This window comes from Metarhizium acridum, assembly GCF_019434415.1.
Source record: "Metarhizium acridum strain ARSEF 324 chromosome Unknown scaffold_1, whole genome shotgun sequence".
Lineage (NCBI taxonomy): Eukaryota > Fungi > Ascomycota > Sordariomycetes > Hypocreales > Clavicipitaceae > Metarhizium > Metarhizium acridum.
In genome coordinates, this window is record NW_027094015.1 from 4332653 (window position 1) to 4349458 (window position 16806).

Genomic DNA, 16806 nt, shown 5'->3' on the forward strand with positions numbered 1-16806 from the left:
TTCCAACATCCCAAGTCTGCTACGTCACAACCTCAATATCCTCCTCTTCGCGTCTATCCCCCCCCTAAACATATCCTCCACCACATTCCCCCTCAAAATAGTCTCTTCCACCAATCCCTCCACATGCTTCGGTTCAACCCTCCCATACCAAATCCCACATCCTGCGAGCGGATGCGGCCTGCCCCCTTGCACCTCATAGCCAGGCGGAACATACACAATCACGTTTCCGGCAAATTTGTGTCCTCCAATATGGCTGATCAATCCCACTCTAGCGATGCTTTTCCCTGGAACGGTACCCCCTATCCTCTCTGTATTTTCAATGGCGAGATTCACCTCCACCGGGGCAGCGACGACGTTGAAGTCCCGTAGTGCAAGTTTCTGTTCAAACTCGTCCCTCAAGACCGGCCCCATGATGCCGCATCTGGCGTCTCGTCCCCCATGACCGCAGATGAGAACCAGCACATCCTTGACGTCTTGGACGCCCGGCAACAGGCCCTGGTATGCCTCTTTGCGCGTCAGTCTGTCCCGGTGGACGGGGGACAGGCCATCGTGGGCAGAGTGCAGCTTCTCCGGGAGCAAGAACCCCTTTGCGAGGGCTTCGACGCTGTCAAAGGAGATCCGGGGCAGGAAGGGGATGTACTTGAATGAGGGCAGGAGGTAGGCTGATGTGGAATGAAGTTCGGAGCGAGGAGGTATGGATGATGGGAAGGAGGAGTTGATGACGGATATGTTGTGGAAGGGCTGTATTTATTAGCGTTCACGACGCAGAAAGAAGTCCAAGTAGACAAGAAAGATTGACAAGGACAATGTAAACGAGCAGTGAAGACAAGAGAAAAAGACACTCACGTCACTATACCTCCCTCCCCTACCAAACAATTCCTTCAAATCAGCCGCCAAATTATCCCCGTCACACTCACCCTCTATCCTCGACGTCCAGTCATCACGGCCCGTACAAACGAGCACTTGTTCCGCATACCCCGAAATCACTCCATTCAAGTTACTCTTGAGATCAATGTCTAAACCCTCAGGCATGGCAGGCGTAGCAGCGCACCCACATGTTGGAGATGGACAAGACGACACTGTAGGGAACGGAGGAGGTTGCCGCGTCGCAAATGATCGGGTGATCCAGAGGCTGGCGTGACGCGTTAGACGAGCGGGAGAGCGCAACGCCATGGGAGTTGACATGATGGCTTGCTCGAAGTGTTTGGGGACATTTGTGAAATTGAAGGTCGACGAGAGTGAAGTTATATGATTGTCAGCAGTGGTCAGCTCGGTCTCCGAGCATCCCAGAGGTTGATTGATACAGATTGTCTCCACTGTGTGTTGTCATTCTCCACGGCCCACAGGCAACGCACCAGGGGATGTCGCGAAAACGCATTGAATTCCGGCCCTGAGCCGCATGTCTTGAATGTCTATTCGAATCTACCATGCAATTCTAACCATCACGGGCTCTGTATGCAATCTGTCCAAAAAGGTCACGAAGTTTCCTATACTCAAAAGTCCTCATCACAAATGCCAAGGTAAACGCCATCTTTTGCCTGCAGTGTCCGTACACTGTGAGTCTACGGACCCTTTCGGTCACAGTATCCTGGTCTTGGAGCTGCAGAAGCTGCCCAGCTCATAATAGTGAGTGCAGTCGTGTATGCCATTGCGACCAAACCAAAGATGCATAAAACAATATCGGAAATTCTCCACCACCGGGTTCGAGCAACGGCCTTGTAATGCAAAAGGGGCTACTTGGCATTAATACTGGCGTAAAGAAACGTTGTTTATGGGGAAAATTAACTCACAGGATAAATGTATACCAGCGGAATACAGGCAAAGTTGCCAACGAGGGCGACAAACTTGTCGAGGTGGTTAGCACCTCCCCAGGCAATTGCAGAGCAGAGCATCACCATGAAAAATCGGAACACATTCTTCTTCCACTTGATCCAAGGATTGTACTTGCCGCTACGGGTGAACAGCTCCGTCTCGATGATACGAATAGCAGGGAAGATCTGCAGTGGCGTTGAGAGCAGAATGGCACAAGAGTACAGCAACTGTACTCCATTGACAAACTTGTCGTCCTGTGGTAGGTTGAGCAGAACAACGGTTTCGGTCTTGGATCCATACGCGGCATATGAAACAGCCCCCATGACCGTGAAAAGAACTGTAATGATAATCATGACGAGGAAGAGGACGCGAGGAAACTTTGTGGGATGCTTCATCGATTCCTGGATAGGAATGATAAGACCGATGCCCTCAAAAGTAAATATGGCGGTTCCAATAAACAGGGTCCAGTCTTTTTGGTTAAACATGATGATGTCTGCCAGACCATTTGCGTTGAGGGTAATGACGTCGTAGTAAAAGAGGTACGCCAAACCAACCATGATGAAGGCATCAGCGATGAGAGCCGTGAACCCCAGCTTTCCGATGTCACGTAGAAGAGAGAAAGGAAGGAATATGGCCGTCTGCGTGAGAATAAGCAACGGGATGGTGATTGACGCCTTGCAGTCGGATACCGCATGGATAAAAGCCTGCAGGTTCTGGGCAGTAAAAACAGTATAAGCGGCCACGAAACCTATCTGGCTGATGACAATGGAGCCCAAAATCAGACCGCGCATCCACTTGCCGTACAGTATGCCGCCCATGTCGCCAAACGAGCCTTCGACGTTGAGCCGTGTCGTCACCAAGAGAACAAAACAATAGTAGCTAAGAATGCTCACAAACAACAATACAAGATTACTGAAGAGCATTCCGCCGTTGAGGTAAGCTCGAGGCAGAAACAGGACACCTGTGCCGACAAAAGACTTTAGTAACAGCAATGCGGCATTCATGGGACTGTTTTTGCCGCTGCCACCGCGGGCTTTTCTCTTCCGCTTCTTCTTGCCCAATAGAGCGCTGTCTTCGGTCGGTTCCTCATCTCCGCTGCCGCGATCTTCTCCAGAGTCCCAAATCTCGTTTGGTCCCAAGTTCTCATCATCTTCCTCAAGTTCCTCACCAGCAAAGTGGCCGTAAATAGACAGGAATTCGAGGAAACTCGACGTGAACAGCCTAGGTTGGTCAAGCGTTCCGGGAGAGCCGACTCCACTGCTACCCAGCTCGGCATGTTGTCCGCTCGGACTGAAAGCTCGCCTTCGTAGGTGATCACGTCTGAATCCGCCAGGAACCTTGATAGCGCTAATATCCGTGACTTCCTCCTCGGGTTCAGGTCGTACATGGTCGTAACTTTTGCTGCGATTGAGCTTGCTTTTTGCTTCTGCCTGCTCCGTCCACTTGTAAATACCGCGGGTAACGTCACCACCCTGTAGCTGTAAACTGGAGAATTCTTCTTCATTGACCTTGGCCACCCCAACGTCTGTGGGTTGCTTGCCCTTGATTGTTCCCATAGGAGACGACTCTCCTGAGGTAGGGTTCTCGGCATCACTAGGCTGCACCAAGTGTCGCTTTATGATTTCATGGTCTTCATATGGACCAGTGGTGGAACCGGGACCGAAGCGGGACCTTGATTCAAAGGAGCCATACTGCGTAGGCGTGTCTGCTCGAGCGGGAAAGGTGGGAGATTGTGATTGCGGAGGAGGAGAGTTGATTCGAGCCGCAGGCGTACCGTGACGGGGTGGTGACTGTCCCAGAGAGTTTGAAAGAGCGGCGGCCAAGGCAGAAACGCCGGGGCCTTGAGTAGAGCTTCCCCCGGTGAATGGAGCTTCGGCCGCTGTTACTGCATCACCTCCGGGAACGGGGGAAGCTCCTCGAACAGGTGGCGGCGTTGGGAGAACGGGCTCAGCAAGACGAGCAGTCAGCTCCTCTCGAGGAAGAGAAGAAGAGAAGGACCGAGGCTGGCCAGGAAACGGCGATGACAGCCCCGGGTCCAGATTGGGAGTGTCCTTAGGTAAAGACATTTCGTCGGCGAAGTTATTAGCAGGATGCGGATATGTTGAGTATTTGGTGGCGCGGGTTTCTTATTGTGTCTCGTGCCAGGTGTTGTCTGCTTATCAGTGAACAGCACGGACGAAGGCGAGGAACGGGGCGGCAAGGCCAGCAGAGGGGAGTTACAAAGCCAAGTGATTAATGGCGTGTCTCGGACTGAGAAGGATGGAAATAGAGGCCTCGCAATAGCCGTGTCGTTGCATCGGCTGACCGCGTCAATTGAGCCTCAGTCGAAAAGGTGTTGGTGTGGTGGTGGCAGAGGATGACCGTCGTCGGGGTCTTGAAGGGGGATGGCGCGCGGGAAGCTGGGGTTTGAGAAGATTGAAAGTGAGAAGAGCCAGAGACCGGAGCCTGGTGAGGGGACCGACAACGGGTTAGATTGACCTGACTACTCCGTACGCAGGTACCTAGATACCCAGTTGACGCTTGTCGAACCGAACTGAATGCTATCAAGAGGCCCACAGCAGTCTAGCAAATGTCGAGCTCAGGGCCCTCTCCTGGACCCTGGACCCTGGCCCCTGGCCCTGTCCTGGTGTCCGGACGTCGGGCCAATGTTGGTCTCTTTAATATCGACGTAATCTCTTTGACTGTGAAGTGGCTTGCGGAGACTCAATTAGTAAGCGTGTTGCGAGGTGAACAGGACCCTTACAAGCCAATTCACAGTCAAGAAATAATACTGGCAGCTCGCTAATCCTCGAGAGTCCAAAATTCAAATGTCCCTGTCTAGCAACGCCGAGAGCACTGTGCTGGAACTGGACATTTTGATGAGTCACTGTTTCACTTCGCCATTGCTCTGAAATCCATCACAGCGGACGGGTCCTGAGGGGACTGTATACGGAGGACCGCTTTCATTCAAGTCACACCATACATACACTCTCGACTTCCCTTTGCACTCGGTGCACATGCAGCATGTCAATCGGCATACTGGCTTATGATGTCCAGCAGCGCAAAGGCCTATACCTACGTGGTGCTTCGTTGCGGCGACCCGTCGCATCAGCACAAAGATGCAGCGAGACTGAGCTTTGCCCCCACGAGAGAGGATTGGCTGATGATAAGCTAGCAACCTGGATTGCAACCATTTGATAAGTTAAATGCAGACGGTGCTCGATCTGTAGCTATTGGCACGACATGGCCCCCTTCGTCTATGCAGCTTTTGTACAACTGTCAAGCAACTCTGCATGTGCCTTGGCCTGTCACCTGCTATTTCTCAGCAGCTCGTCAACAATGATTACTTGGGTAGTCATGAGTCCATGACCATTCATGTCTCGAGTCTGCCATGGCTTTATAAACAAACCCTTGCCAGGACATCAGCAGGTGATGAAACATGCGACCAAACATGTGAGTGGCTGCATGATTCTGGGGGCGGCCAAACCAAATGATGGTGCCATCCCGCACACCAGCTTCTCATCACGACGGTCCGATTGCATCCCGACGCGGGGGAACGGGTCACACTTGAGCAGCAAAGATAGGGTATTTGGCCCTGTATCCTATTGGCGTCAATTGGATATTATGTAGACTGCAATGGTCGGCATCCTTGTGAAGTACTCGGCGCGCACGCTGTCAAGGAGAGCACCAGGTAGTTAGTCGCCTGCTGGGTCTCTCGACATGGACGCTTTCACGTTCCAACGTTCAAATGCTGGCATCAATTGATGTCATCCAGGCTTCTTCCATCTAGCGCGCTCAAGTGCTTTGTAGTCCCTCGGGGTTGTTCCATACCTAGGTATTTGACGGTTGGCTTGTGCCAGTTGCCATAAAAACACTGAACCATCGCCCTCTGATGATTGCTGATGATTGCTGATGATTGACCGCCACGGTTGCGGCTGCCTTGGCGGTCGTCGGCGGGTCTGACGTAGGCGGGCGTCGCTCTCCCTGGACCACACATGCAACGACCACGACGACTAGCCTAGTTGACCTCGCAATTCCGACCGTGATGAAATCACTCTGAACGAGAGCCTACCTCGGGCTATCAGCAGTGAGTCGGCGACAGACAACATCTCCGCATTTTCATGGCCTCCAGTTTTTGTTCAAGTCCAGTCCCGATTTGACTTGCCAACATTGAAGCATCCCGCCGGGACAAGAAGGCGCGGCTGCCTCTTTTCGTAGAAGAGTTGGCAAACCATCGCCAGACCGCTGAGGAGCTGGCATCAAGCAGAGCTTGTGATGTCTCGACGTCACCGGCCGGCAACGACCTGCGAGCACATGCTGCCAAATACAAGCCCGCCATGCCTGCAACGCCCGACGACAAGGGTGACCCTTTGGCTTTGGCGATGGATGCGAAGAAGAGCTCCAAGCTGGGCTTGCTTTCTGGCGTGTACATTCCCGTATGCCTGAACATTATGAGCATTCTCATGTTTTTGCGGTTTGGCCTCATTCTGGGACAGGTCGGATTTCTGGGAATATTGGGTATACCAACATCCTCTCTTTGTTTCTTACAACCCAGAATTATTGACCAAGCCTAGGACTGTTGGCCACTGCCTATTGTGTTGATCTCTTAACCACCTTGTCCCTGTCAGCCATTGCTTCCAATGGTGAGGTCAAGGGCGGCGGAGCATACTATCTGATCTCGAGATCGCTTGGTCCCGAATTCGGAGGTTCCATTGGAATCTTGTTCTTCTTAGCCCAAGCTCTCAACACTGCCATGAACATTGTTGGTTTGATTGACTGCATTCGTCTAAATGTTGGACCTAGCTTCCCAGAAGGATATTGGACAGGATATGGCTTGCAGACAGCAGCATTGGTCACATGCACCTGCATGTGTCTTTTGGGATCAGCTACCTTTTCAAAGGCGTCTAATTTATTGTTGGCTATATTGACGGTAGCTGTGCTAAGTGTTCCATTGTCTGCCATCCTCAAGGCCCCATTTCGAGACGAAGACGCTGGCATTGTATACACGGGGCTCAGTCTCAATACTCTTGCCAACAATCTTCTGCCGAGCTCTGACAATCATGTCTATCAGGGATTGCCAACATTTCGAGACTTGTTTGGTATTTTGTTCCCGTACGCGCATATCCATTTCTAGGTGCATACCGCTATGCTAACTTCTCCCAGCGCCACTTCAGGTATCTTTGCTGGTGCGTCCATGTCTGGGGATTTGAAAAATCCAAGCAAGGTCATACCAAAAGGCACACTGTGGGCCATGCTAACAACCTTTGTTGTCTACTTTGTTGTGATTCTCTCCATGGCTTGCACCATCTCCCGGGACTCCTTCTTCGCAAACGACAACATTATATCTCTGACGAACCTGTCAGCGCCAATCGTCCTCGCGGGGGAGTGTGCAGTTACCTTTTTCTCCGCCCTCATGGGCATCATAGGCTCTGCGAAATTGTTCCAGGCATTGGCGCGTGACAAGCTACTGCCCGGACTGTCCATCTTTGGCAGAGGGACCAAGAAGGCCGATGAGCCTATCCTTGCTATTTTTCTCACATACGCCATTGCGCAGGTTGCCCTTCTTGCGGATTTGAATCAGATTGCAACCTTCATCTCCATGGGTTATCAGGTGAGTGTTGGCACGTTGGACATGTTGGTTGGCGCTGACGACTTTCAGATGACCTTTTTCGTTATGAATCTTGCTTGCTTTCTTCTCAAAATTGGGTCTGCCCCAAACTTTCGTCCTAGTTTCAAGTTCTTCAATTGGCAGACGGCTTGCATTGGTAGTCTTCTGTCTGCTGCCGCCATGTTCTTCATTGATGAGACCTATGCAGCGATTGCTATTTGTGTGCTCATTTTCGTGTTTCTACTGATCCATTACTTATGCCCGCCTAAGCGATGGGGCGATGTGTCCCAGAATCTCATCTACCATCAAGTACGAAAGTACTTGCTGCGATTAAAGCCAGAACACATCAAGTTTTGGCGACCACATATCATTCTTCTCATCAATAACCCCCGGCGCCAGACGCGGTTAATTCAATTTTGCAATTCCATGAAGAAGGGGTCTCTTTACATTCTGGGCCATGTCATCGTAACAGACGATTTCAACTCTGGCGTGCACGAGGCTCGATTGCAGCAACATGCCTGGACTCGATATATTTCCGAGTTTTCAAGAATCAAGGCCTTTGTCCAGCTTACCATGTCCCCTTCAATTACCTGGGGGGTACGCAACTTGGTTCTGGCAGCCGGCCTTGGTGGCATGCGTCCAAATGTTGCTGTTTTGGGATTCTATAATATGGATGACCTGCGGAAATCAAACCCTGCGGTGGCTATTCCGGATGTGCCTGCATCTCCATCTGACAAGATGAGACGCCCGTCAAAGTCGCAAGGCAAGGTCGCTAAGCGTAGGCGCGGAGATACGTCTGCAAGACTACTTGAAGGGACATTGCCTACCGACGTTATTCGAACCGAAGGCATGGTATCTCCCACCGATTACATGATCATATTAGAGGATCTTGCATTAAAATACAGACTCAACGTTGCCATAGCCCACGGATTTGATAAGCTGGAGACGCCCCGAAATGATGGGTCCAATTCCAAAAGGTATATCGATCTGTGGCCCATTCAAATGTCTGCTGAACTCTCTTCAGATGGCAAGAGTGTGCTTACGACGAACTTTGACACTTGTAAGTTCCCATCATCTTTCAAAATAAGAGAAAGTCTTGTACAGACTAACCTTGGCAGATACCCTCATCTTACAACTGGGACATATTTTGCGTAGTGTTCAAGCCTGGCGAAGAGTATTTGCCCTACGTGTTTTGGTATTTGTAGAGTATGAGCATGAAGTCGAGGAGGAGAGTGCTAGAGTCAAAGCTCTCTTGGAGAAACTGCGAATTGATGCGCAGGTCCTCGTCTTCTACTTGGCCTCTGGCCATCTCAAAACGTATGAGCTTATTGTTAACGGAAAAACCAATGATATTGATGCCGAAATCATTGTTGGCGAAGCCCTCAAGGATGAGGAATGGTGGGAGGACTTGCAGATACTCCGCAGACAGGCCGAAGAGCTTTCCTCGAGCGAAGAGCTTTCTCAGCTGGCCCAGTTTTTGGATTCGACGAGTGGGCGATCTGGTGCATATAATCCACACGACGATCCGGGGAATGCACGCCGTCAGAGTATGGCTGAAGTTGTAGAGATGCCTAGGAAGCCGGGCATCGCCACGCTCTCTAAACTCGGAGTCAGCATGGGGATCCACACAACCCATATCAACGAAGAAGTTCTGCATGAGCCCGAATCAGACACAGAATTTGATACAGATGTGGAGGGTTCTATTGACGATGAAGAATTCGAAGTAGGTTCTAGGGACCCTTTTTGGGGCTCGGGAGATGAATTGGGAAATCCAACACGGCGTCCATTGCTCCAATCTTCGCAGGACAGTGGTGCTGCAACGGAGCAGTCGTCAACAAAGTCTGGGCAAGGGCCAAGGTTGAGAGCCATCGAGTCGAGCACTCAAGTTCCCTCATATGGCACTGTGAATACGTCTCAGACGCTGGCAGACAATCCCGAATCCTCGGTTACATTGCATGTCCCCAAAGTTGCTGAAATCGGCGCGAGCCCACCACAGGTAGAGACGAGCGTTAAGACCGACTCTTTTCCTATCTTGGACCCTCTTCAAGTCCCAAAATTTCCGCATGGTGGTTCTCGACGATCACGCTCCATGAGCCCCTTGAAGGATGGCAGTCGAGATGGAACTGTTACACCGACGAGACCGAACTTTTCGCGACAGTCATCTGCTGCTCGATTCTCTAGTCGACCAGTGCCTGAAACCAAGATTATCGCCGAAGGCGAAGGCTCCAAGATTAGTTTCGCACCGGCTGCGTCAAACACTCCGACGTCACGAGCTGAACGGCCAGTCTTTTCGAGACAATCTTCGCTCGGCAAGTTTTCGAGTCGTCCGTTGCCTGATACTAAAGTCAGCGGCGAAGAAGGCGCAAGAACAATTTCATTTGCAGAGCAGCCAGCATCTCAGCCAGCGTCTCAACCGCATTCGGGTTCCCATTCACGACATCACTCGAGACACGGCTCACAATATTCTATGCATGGTCAAGACACAGCCAACCTTGTTATCCCAGAACACTCCGAACAATCCACGGGTCATGCACCAAAAATGAACACCGAAGAAGATAGCGGAGCAGCCACTTCGGGACATGGCGTTGCGCTCTCATTCAATGATTTGCCTAGTCGAGCGCAGCACTTGATTCTCAACGAACTCATGCAACAGCATTCCAAAGACACGGGTGTCTTGATGACAACGCTGCCTATTCCTTCAGAAGGCACTAGCCTCGACGAAATGTCTACAATTCAGTATCTTTCTGATGTTGAACTTCTCTGCAACGAACTGCCGCCCACGTTGATGGTCCTTAGCAACAACATGACGGTCACAGTGAGTCTTTAGATCATTTGCGAATTGCGCCAACGCATTTGTTGCATACTCCCAGCATTTGCAGCTCTTTATTCTGGTTCTTTGTAATGTAGCATAGCGCCTGTACACGATGCAAAGCGATTATTCTATTCCCCCTTTGTTAGACTAAAAATTGACGGTATTCACTACAAGCATCCTTTGTTACCTAGGTTTCACATCTCATACCTGCTCACTTACACCAATGACAAAGAATCGGCTTACAAAAAGAAGAAAAAGAAGTTTTTTTTTTTTATAAAAAAAATCATAACACCCATTCATATCGATCGCTTTGGTTGATCTCTATCCTCCTTGTTCCCTCATTCGATGATGAAACAAAGAGCCCCTTCAAGGCTACATTTACATCTCTCCAAGAAGAGCAGGTTAACGTGATTTTCTCCTTCATCATGACATCAGAATGCCTTCCAAGCCAACATGGCCGGACTCCAACACTCCGCACAATCGCCTATCCTCCCCCAAGCTCACAAGCCCGGTCATGGTACTCGTCGACGACACAAATATGGAACCTACAAAACAATCGCATCAGGAGATGTTTGCTGAACAGGTGGAACCTGAGCAACGTGGCGGAGTAAATATTTTGCTGATGAAGCGGCATGAGTCGAGTAGATATCGTGATGACAGCAACACAGGTGAACCCCCAGATGTACTCTCGGCCATGGAGAGAGAGTCCATGTGGGAAGATGATATCCCTTATTCCGGAGAGAATACATGGTATGATGGAGCACCACTAGGGGAGTCTTACGAACCAGAGAGAGCAAGCATCGCATCAGGTCTCGGCCGACCCTATTCTAGTTTCTCCCCCCGTCGGGGACTTGCGCGGCATGCAACTTATACTGAAAGTGTTTACAACACGGCGCCATCTGGTACTGATCCCACATCGACAGGACCGAGTAGGGAGTCCGCATATAGTGTTGCGGGAGGATATTGCCAGCGTCCCATGTCAAAGTCAGTCGGGAAACCGGGGGCTTACTACAGCCTGGCCGACATGGACCAATTCGCCTCGCTGCCGGCTACGGATATCACAATTGCCGAGGGTATCAACAGTGCATCGTGTCGGCCTGCGCCGCTTCGGCCCACTAGGAACAGCAACAGCGGAAGTACAACAACCAAGGGCGATGAATTAAGGTCCGATATGGGGCTGTCGCAGCGCACAAGCACGACTACCACCTGCAGTTCGAGCTTGCGGAACTCGGCTAAGAAGTCGAATAAAGTGATTAGAACGCCTTCGGCGGCGAGCCAGAGACCTGGTTTGCCAGCGTCTCAAGCGCGATATTCTCCGCCGCCCAGAGCCATCAGAAGTTCGGGGGGCAAGCAGAGAGGCGGCTGGCCGTCGTCGTCGAGGACATCCGCGGAGAGCGAACCGATATCTAAAACGAGGCCCCCGGATCGAAAGATAATTACCATACACAGTTTACCAATGTCTGGGGGATCATCGCCACAGGGGTCTCCGGAGCCTCCAGGCTCGAGTAGAGCACCAGCAGCCGGGACCCAGCCCATGCAGACATTTGGTGAAGACATGTCGATGGTTAGCGGGAAGAGTAGGTTGATATACCATAACAGATGTGCTAAACATCCGATGGAACCTTTTAAGCACGAGAAGAGATGTGTTCCGAGTGATAGTAAATGTCTTCGGAAATGTGTTGGACACGAGGAATGTGATGCTGACCGGACGACAACGGTGTCAATAACATCCATAACACTAAGTCAGGAGGAAAGGGACGTTGCCGGCTGGCAAGTAAAACAAGGAAAATTTAAGCCTGGCTTCAAGACATTTAAGTGGGAGTGGAATTGAGAGCCAATCAAAGAAATTTGGACCTGGAAGCACTGTGGTTCGGTGTAGGGAAAGCATGTCGTCGTTATAATGTAGTATATTGATGATATATGGTGGGCAAAACTATCATGTTACGAGGCTCTTTGCCTTTTGTGTTTCGTTTCGTTTTGTTTTGTTTCGTCCTTTTTTTTTTTCAGTGGAAAACAAGATGATGAAGTGCTTTCAGCTTGGAATAATAAACAGACGCGTAAATGCAGAGTCGTAATCATATCTATTCGCGTATAAATTGGCGTTTCTATGCAGTTTATGACTCTAGTCCAGTCATAATCTATCATCACATCTATCATCTAGTCTACAAGATCCGCTTGACGCTCAGCTCGCCCTTATTCACGCCCTCGGCCTCCAGATATCCACCAGCCTCCAACTTCTTCTTCCATCTGTTGCTCTCGTACCGTGCAAGAATGACTGTCATTCGCAACGCCACGTCATTGCTGGACTGGTGCTCCTGCTGCCCTTCCCCCATGGGCGTAAACGTCCATCGACCAAACGCCCAGTTGAGAATGTACCGGCCGCCAGGACGGCCTTCGGGCGGGGGCACATCGGCATCCGAGTTCTTTGGGGTCGATGAGAGCGTGGCGATGGCCTTGATGCGGTACACCTCGTCTTTTGGGGCGGTCTGCAGGAGCGTTTGGAGCTTGGAGGTGGATATCGCTGCCGAGGGGGCCTCGAGTTCAATCGACAGCACTTCAACTTCGTTCTGGTGGCTGTGGGAATGGCCATTGGTCCCGCCGTGCTTGTGGCCGTCGCCGTGCTCATGGCTGTGCTGTACTCCGTCGACCTCCTCGTCGGTCAAATCCCTCGCCAGCCCGCCATCCACACCAAACACGAGATTCACGTCAACCCACCCCTTGTCGCTCTTCACCCTCGCCACGTCAACCTCCAAATCGCCCACCCTGTCCACACACTCCTCATATCTATCCTCCCCCGCCGCCTCCCACTTGTTAAACACAATCAGGTCTGTGTACCGCGCCTGAATCTTGGCCGTGTAGCTTGTATCTTCGTACCCCTGCCAATTCTCTACATCGATGACGCTTATCACGCCGTCCAGTTCGTACCTCCCCGTATCCCTCGCCAGACGGTTCACTTCCAGCGCCAGCGTCGCGGGGAACGCTGAGCCACTGGTCTCGATGACTATGCGGTCAGGCGTAACTGTCCGCGCGAGTTCTTCCAGCGCGGGACCCAGCTGGCCCACGAGGTTGCAGCATATACACCCGTTGAGCATCTCTTGTACGCCCGATATGGCCGAGGACGAGGCGAGTTGCGAATCGACGGCGACGTCGCCGAATTCGTTCTTGAGGAGGGCTAGCTTGTAGACTGGGTTCTTGGCGCGAAGCTGTGGCATGAGGTTGAGGATGAGGGTGGTTTTACCGGAGCCGAGGAACCCGGTAATGATGGTGATTGGGATTGGCGCCATTTTGCCTGCCAGCCAGCTAGAGACGACTCGCGTGGGAGGATTACGGGTGACGGCGTGGGATTGCAGGGCCTGCGCTGCTTGTTGGATGGACTGAGTGCTTTTCCTCCCCCGGATATTGAAGGTTGGGAGATTTTGGCTGCTTATCTTATCAACCCCACGTTGTACCGGACGCAGTTGTTACGAAGTAGAAAATTGGGGGGGAATTGAAACGCCGACGTGTTTGACGTCATTGGGGGCATAGCCCGCCTTGTTTTTGACCATGAATCAGCATATGAATGACTGTCATGTTCTTCATTTTTGATTATACCTTTCATGCTGTCATCATTGTCATTGTAAATGAACAGAGAGTCTACGTTGACAAAAATGTTCAAAATGGCTTCTAGTAACGACTCCAACTCCCAACAAGAGAATTTCAAGACCCAGCTGGACAGGGCGGCTGTGGACCAGCGAGAGCGAGACCAAGATCCAAAGCCGAATCCGATCGTGGAAAAGAGTAGGCAATGTGTTCCCGTACATCTTTCTAGTCTTTAAAAGTCGCCTAACAAGTGTAGTTGCCGAGTTCATCCCAGCCGCAGGCAAGGTCCTGGAGCCGAAGGAGAAGCCTAGAGAAGAACGGCGTGAAATCCCTGGTCCGCCAGAGACCTCACCACGACCACAAGATTGAAGAGTTTGTTCGAGACCAGCATCGGAGCAAGATGCCAGGAGGCGGTTCGAATGCAGTAGCACAGGATTGATTTGCGTGCAGCTAGAGCGAATGTACTGAGCACGGTCATTCATCGCGCCTCTCAAAGACATGAATATCAGGTGTTTCGCGAACAATTGAACTGTTCCCACGCATGCGACGCGGATTTCGCATTTCCTAGAAACCGGCCCGACCTTCCTGGGATTTTGTTTCAAGACGGCAAGCCGAGGTCCATACAATGTGGCCCAATCTCAGTCGCACATTCGCTAGTCATCATCATGTCTACAAAAAGGATCACGTTGAAAGAGATGTCCCCCCTTCTTGGCATTGTTCCGCCTACTGCTTCGTCCGGAAACGATGTTGCGGAAAATTTCCTATATCCAAGGGTTTTACTCTTCTGAGCGCTTCCCCATTGGGGAGAGGCAACGCGACACCGTGGGAGGTCTGGGTGAAGGTCGTGGCAGCTCAGGTAGCTTTTTGATGAAGGGAAAAGGAAGAAAAAGAGAAGAAAACTTTTGGCGGATGCATGAGAAAATATAGAAAGATGGGATGTGGACCGCGCTAGGCTGCCCTTGGTTGGTGGATTCCATGAGCTTGCCCTGATTGGTTCGCTGGGGCTGGACTGGAAAATGCTGCTCCGCACTCCATCCAATTGGCTCAAATCAAGTGTATGTGCTCGTCCTGATTCCGCTGATTTCAGGCGTGGTATTTTTCCAAACGATTTTGAAGTGCAGGACAGTGTTCAGCTCAAATGTAGCTAAAATTCGCATTTTTTGCAGGCTGAGTACTAATACCCATAAGGTCAAAACAAACACGTGCCAGCCAGTCCACGTTGGACGGTCCACTGTTCTCCGTAGATTGCAAAACCTTTTAGGATATCGTGGCGTCTATCCCGAAGCCTCGTCTTCAATCTAGACTCAACCCCTCAATCCTTACACGGAACCATCCTCCTTTGGATACAAGCACAGTCCGTGACAGTTATTCCCCTTGCACTTGAACCTCAAATCTCCAAAACACTTTTGCCCCTGCGGGCACGTCTCTTTTCCTGTCTGACAAGTTGCCGTGTTCCCGGGTATACAAATACCAGGAATATCGCAGGCCATGCCGCAGCTGTTAGGCTCTCGAGGGTCATTTATGCATACCGACTGGGTATTGCACTCGTGGGGTTTGTCCGTGAGGCCTCCGCACGAAGGGTATTCTATCTCGTTGGCGGCGCGTGAGGCTGGATATGCGGGAGCCATGTTGGCAAGATAGCTTGCCATGATGATTGCGTATTTAGGTAGCATGACGTTGGACTGGCCAACTCTGGTTGTAAGTGTCGTTTGCGTTCAGAAGATAGAATAAGGTGTCGATGTCTACTGGCAGTTGCAAAGGGCTGTTGATATTGGAAGAGACTGGAGGTGAAAAGAAAGAGAGAGGACCGACTTGTGGAACACCGACAAGACCTTATTACTATAGGAAGGGGTGGCCAAATAAACTCTCCCTTAATATATATTATGCGTCCATGTTTAAGTTTACGGTGTGAGTCGCCGGTATAAACTATATTTTACTTCACGCAATCAGTGGTCAAGGCTATCGCGAGATAGCTTTAACCGGCGCGCGGCGATAAATCACTAATTTTATTAGTATGTTAATATATTATGAGGCGTGTATTTATGGTATATTACGTGATTGATTGCGGTTCCCTGGCCTAAGTACGGCCAGCATATAGTGTTATTAGATGTCTTGCTTATATGATTATCTGGCTGGATTTTTTTTTCTATCAACTTGATAGAATAAGGTGTTTTCCGGTGTAGAATTTAAGTAGAAGGAGTTCAGCCAGCAAGCTTAGAATTGTCAGCATGCGCAAGATGTAGGGGAAGAAAAGAGGTAAGCGGTCGTTGGGCACATACACGAGTGACTCCTTCCTGAATACCAAACCGACACATTCAGCCTAGAATCACGCGCCGAGTAACACAATAATTGAGGTCTGGCAAGCTCATTCAGACTAAAGAACATCTTGGTGAAACATTCATCGCCCAAACGCGCCACTCGTGCTCTCATCTATCCTTATGGTTTCCGTAACCCTTTACCCAGCAGCTCCTCTCCAACTTCTAGTATAAGCTGCTCGTTGGGGAACAGCTTCGTCTTGGCCAATATGGTGCCCTGCGCGTCTAGTGCTCTCAAAAGATCAGCCAGCTCGCCGCCCAAACCGATGCCAAACACCAGATGGCCCAAACCAGACAGCATGCCCCGCAATGCTTCTACCGATTTGTCCTCCTGCGCGATAGCCTCGAGCAGCGCAGCAGCCAACTCTACTTGATCCTCTTCAGGGAGACCGGCGCCAGAAGCTCCGTGTCTTTCTCGACGGCTAGCCAGGGCAATGTTGAAGAGGAGTGATGCTGACGCCACTCGTATGTTGTTGTGGGCATTATCTAGGAAACTGGTGGTCACTAGTTGTACGAGCGCAGAGCGTAGACTGGCATGCTGTAGAACTTCGTGCGCAAATAGCGGCGTGGAAAACATGTTGCATGCCATTTGAATTGTTACTAGGCGCAGGGCGTATGGACAAGAGTCTAAACTATTGACGAAATTCAAGACGGTCTTGATGGTTTTGTGTTCTGCTTCTTCGGAGGAGTAGGCGCTTACA

General features: G+C 50.9%; 7 protein-coding genes across 8 annotated transcripts; 3 read left to right on the forward strand and 4 right to left on the reverse strand.

The window, feature by feature from the left end:
* Positions 1 to 24: 24 nt before the first annotated feature.
* CYC2_2 (mitochondrial peripheral inner membrane protein) lies at positions 25 to 1032 on the reverse strand (the record flags this gene model as incomplete). The annotated part of the gene is made up of 2 exons (XM_007812081.2): positions 25 to 741; positions 847 to 1032. The coding sequence occupies 2 exons, from the start codon at positions 1030 to 1032 to the stop codon at positions 25 to 27; spliced, it is 903 nt and encodes a 300-aa protein (XP_007810272.2).
* A 530-nt stretch (positions 1033 to 1562) lies between these two features.
* J3458_001342 (uncharacterized protein) lies at positions 1563 to 3878 on the reverse strand (the record flags this gene model as incomplete). Its single annotated transcript, XM_007812080.2, has 2 exons — positions 1563 to 1733; positions 1791 to 3878. 2 exons carry the CDS (start codon positions 3876 to 3878, stop codon positions 1563 to 1565), a joined length of 2259 nt encoding a protein of 752 aa, XP_007810271.2.
* A 1961-nt stretch (positions 3879 to 5839) lies between these two features.
* J3458_001343 (uncharacterized protein) lies at positions 5840 to 10226 on the forward strand (the record flags this gene model as incomplete). 2 transcript variants are annotated; one of them, XM_066116674.1, is made up of 5 exons in its annotated part: positions 5840 to 6309; positions 6366 to 6890; positions 6955 to 7402; positions 7451 to 8459; positions 8518 to 10226. In XM_066116674.1, the coding sequence occupies exons 3-5, from the start codon at positions 6986 to 6988 to the stop codon at positions 10224 to 10226; spliced, it is 3135 nt and encodes a 1044-aa protein (XP_065978560.1). In that variant the 5' UTR covers positions 5840 to 6309; positions 6366 to 6890; positions 6955 to 6985. The 2 variants fall into 2 exon arrangements, with proteins under 2 accessions (XP_065978560.1, XP_007810270.2); XM_007812079.2 differs by having other exon boundaries at positions 6366 to 6903; positions 6955 to 8459.
* Positions 10227 to 10647: 421 nt separating this feature from the next.
* On the forward strand, positions 10648 to 11621 carry J3458_001344 (uncharacterized protein; the record flags this gene model as incomplete). Its single annotated transcript, XM_066116675.1, has 2 exons — positions 10648 to 11497; positions 11566 to 11621. The coding sequence occupies 2 exons, from the start codon at positions 10648 to 10650 to the stop codon at positions 11619 to 11621; spliced, it is 906 nt and encodes a 301-aa protein (XP_065978561.1).
* Positions 11622 to 12274: 653 nt separating this feature from the next.
* On the reverse strand, positions 12275 to 14974 carry J3458_001345 (uncharacterized protein). Its single transcript, XM_007812078.2, has 2 exons — positions 13803 to 14974; positions 12275 to 13741 (listed from the first exon to the last, which is right to left on the reverse strand). Exon 2 carries the CDS (start codon positions 13493 to 13495, stop codon positions 12374 to 12376), a length of 1122 nt encoding a protein of 373 aa, XP_007810269.1. The 5' UTR covers positions 13496 to 13741; positions 13803 to 14974; the 3' UTR covers positions 12275 to 12373.
* Positions 13868 to 14159, forward strand: J3458_001346 (uncharacterized protein; the record flags this gene model as incomplete). The annotated part of the gene is made up of 2 exons (XM_066116676.1): positions 13868 to 13988; positions 14047 to 14159. 2 exons carry the CDS (start codon positions 13868 to 13870, stop codon positions 14157 to 14159), a joined length of 234 nt encoding a protein of 77 aa, XP_065978562.1.
* A 1252-nt stretch (positions 14975 to 16226) lies between the features above and the next one.
* Positions 16227 to 16682, reverse strand: J3458_001347 (uncharacterized protein; the record flags this gene model as incomplete). Its single annotated transcript, XM_066116677.1, has 1 exon — positions 16227 to 16682. The coding sequence occupies one exon, from the start codon at positions 16680 to 16682 to the stop codon at positions 16227 to 16229; it is 456 nt and encodes a 151-aa protein (XP_065978563.1).
* Between the last annotated feature and the right edge of the window lie 124 nt (positions 16683 to 16806).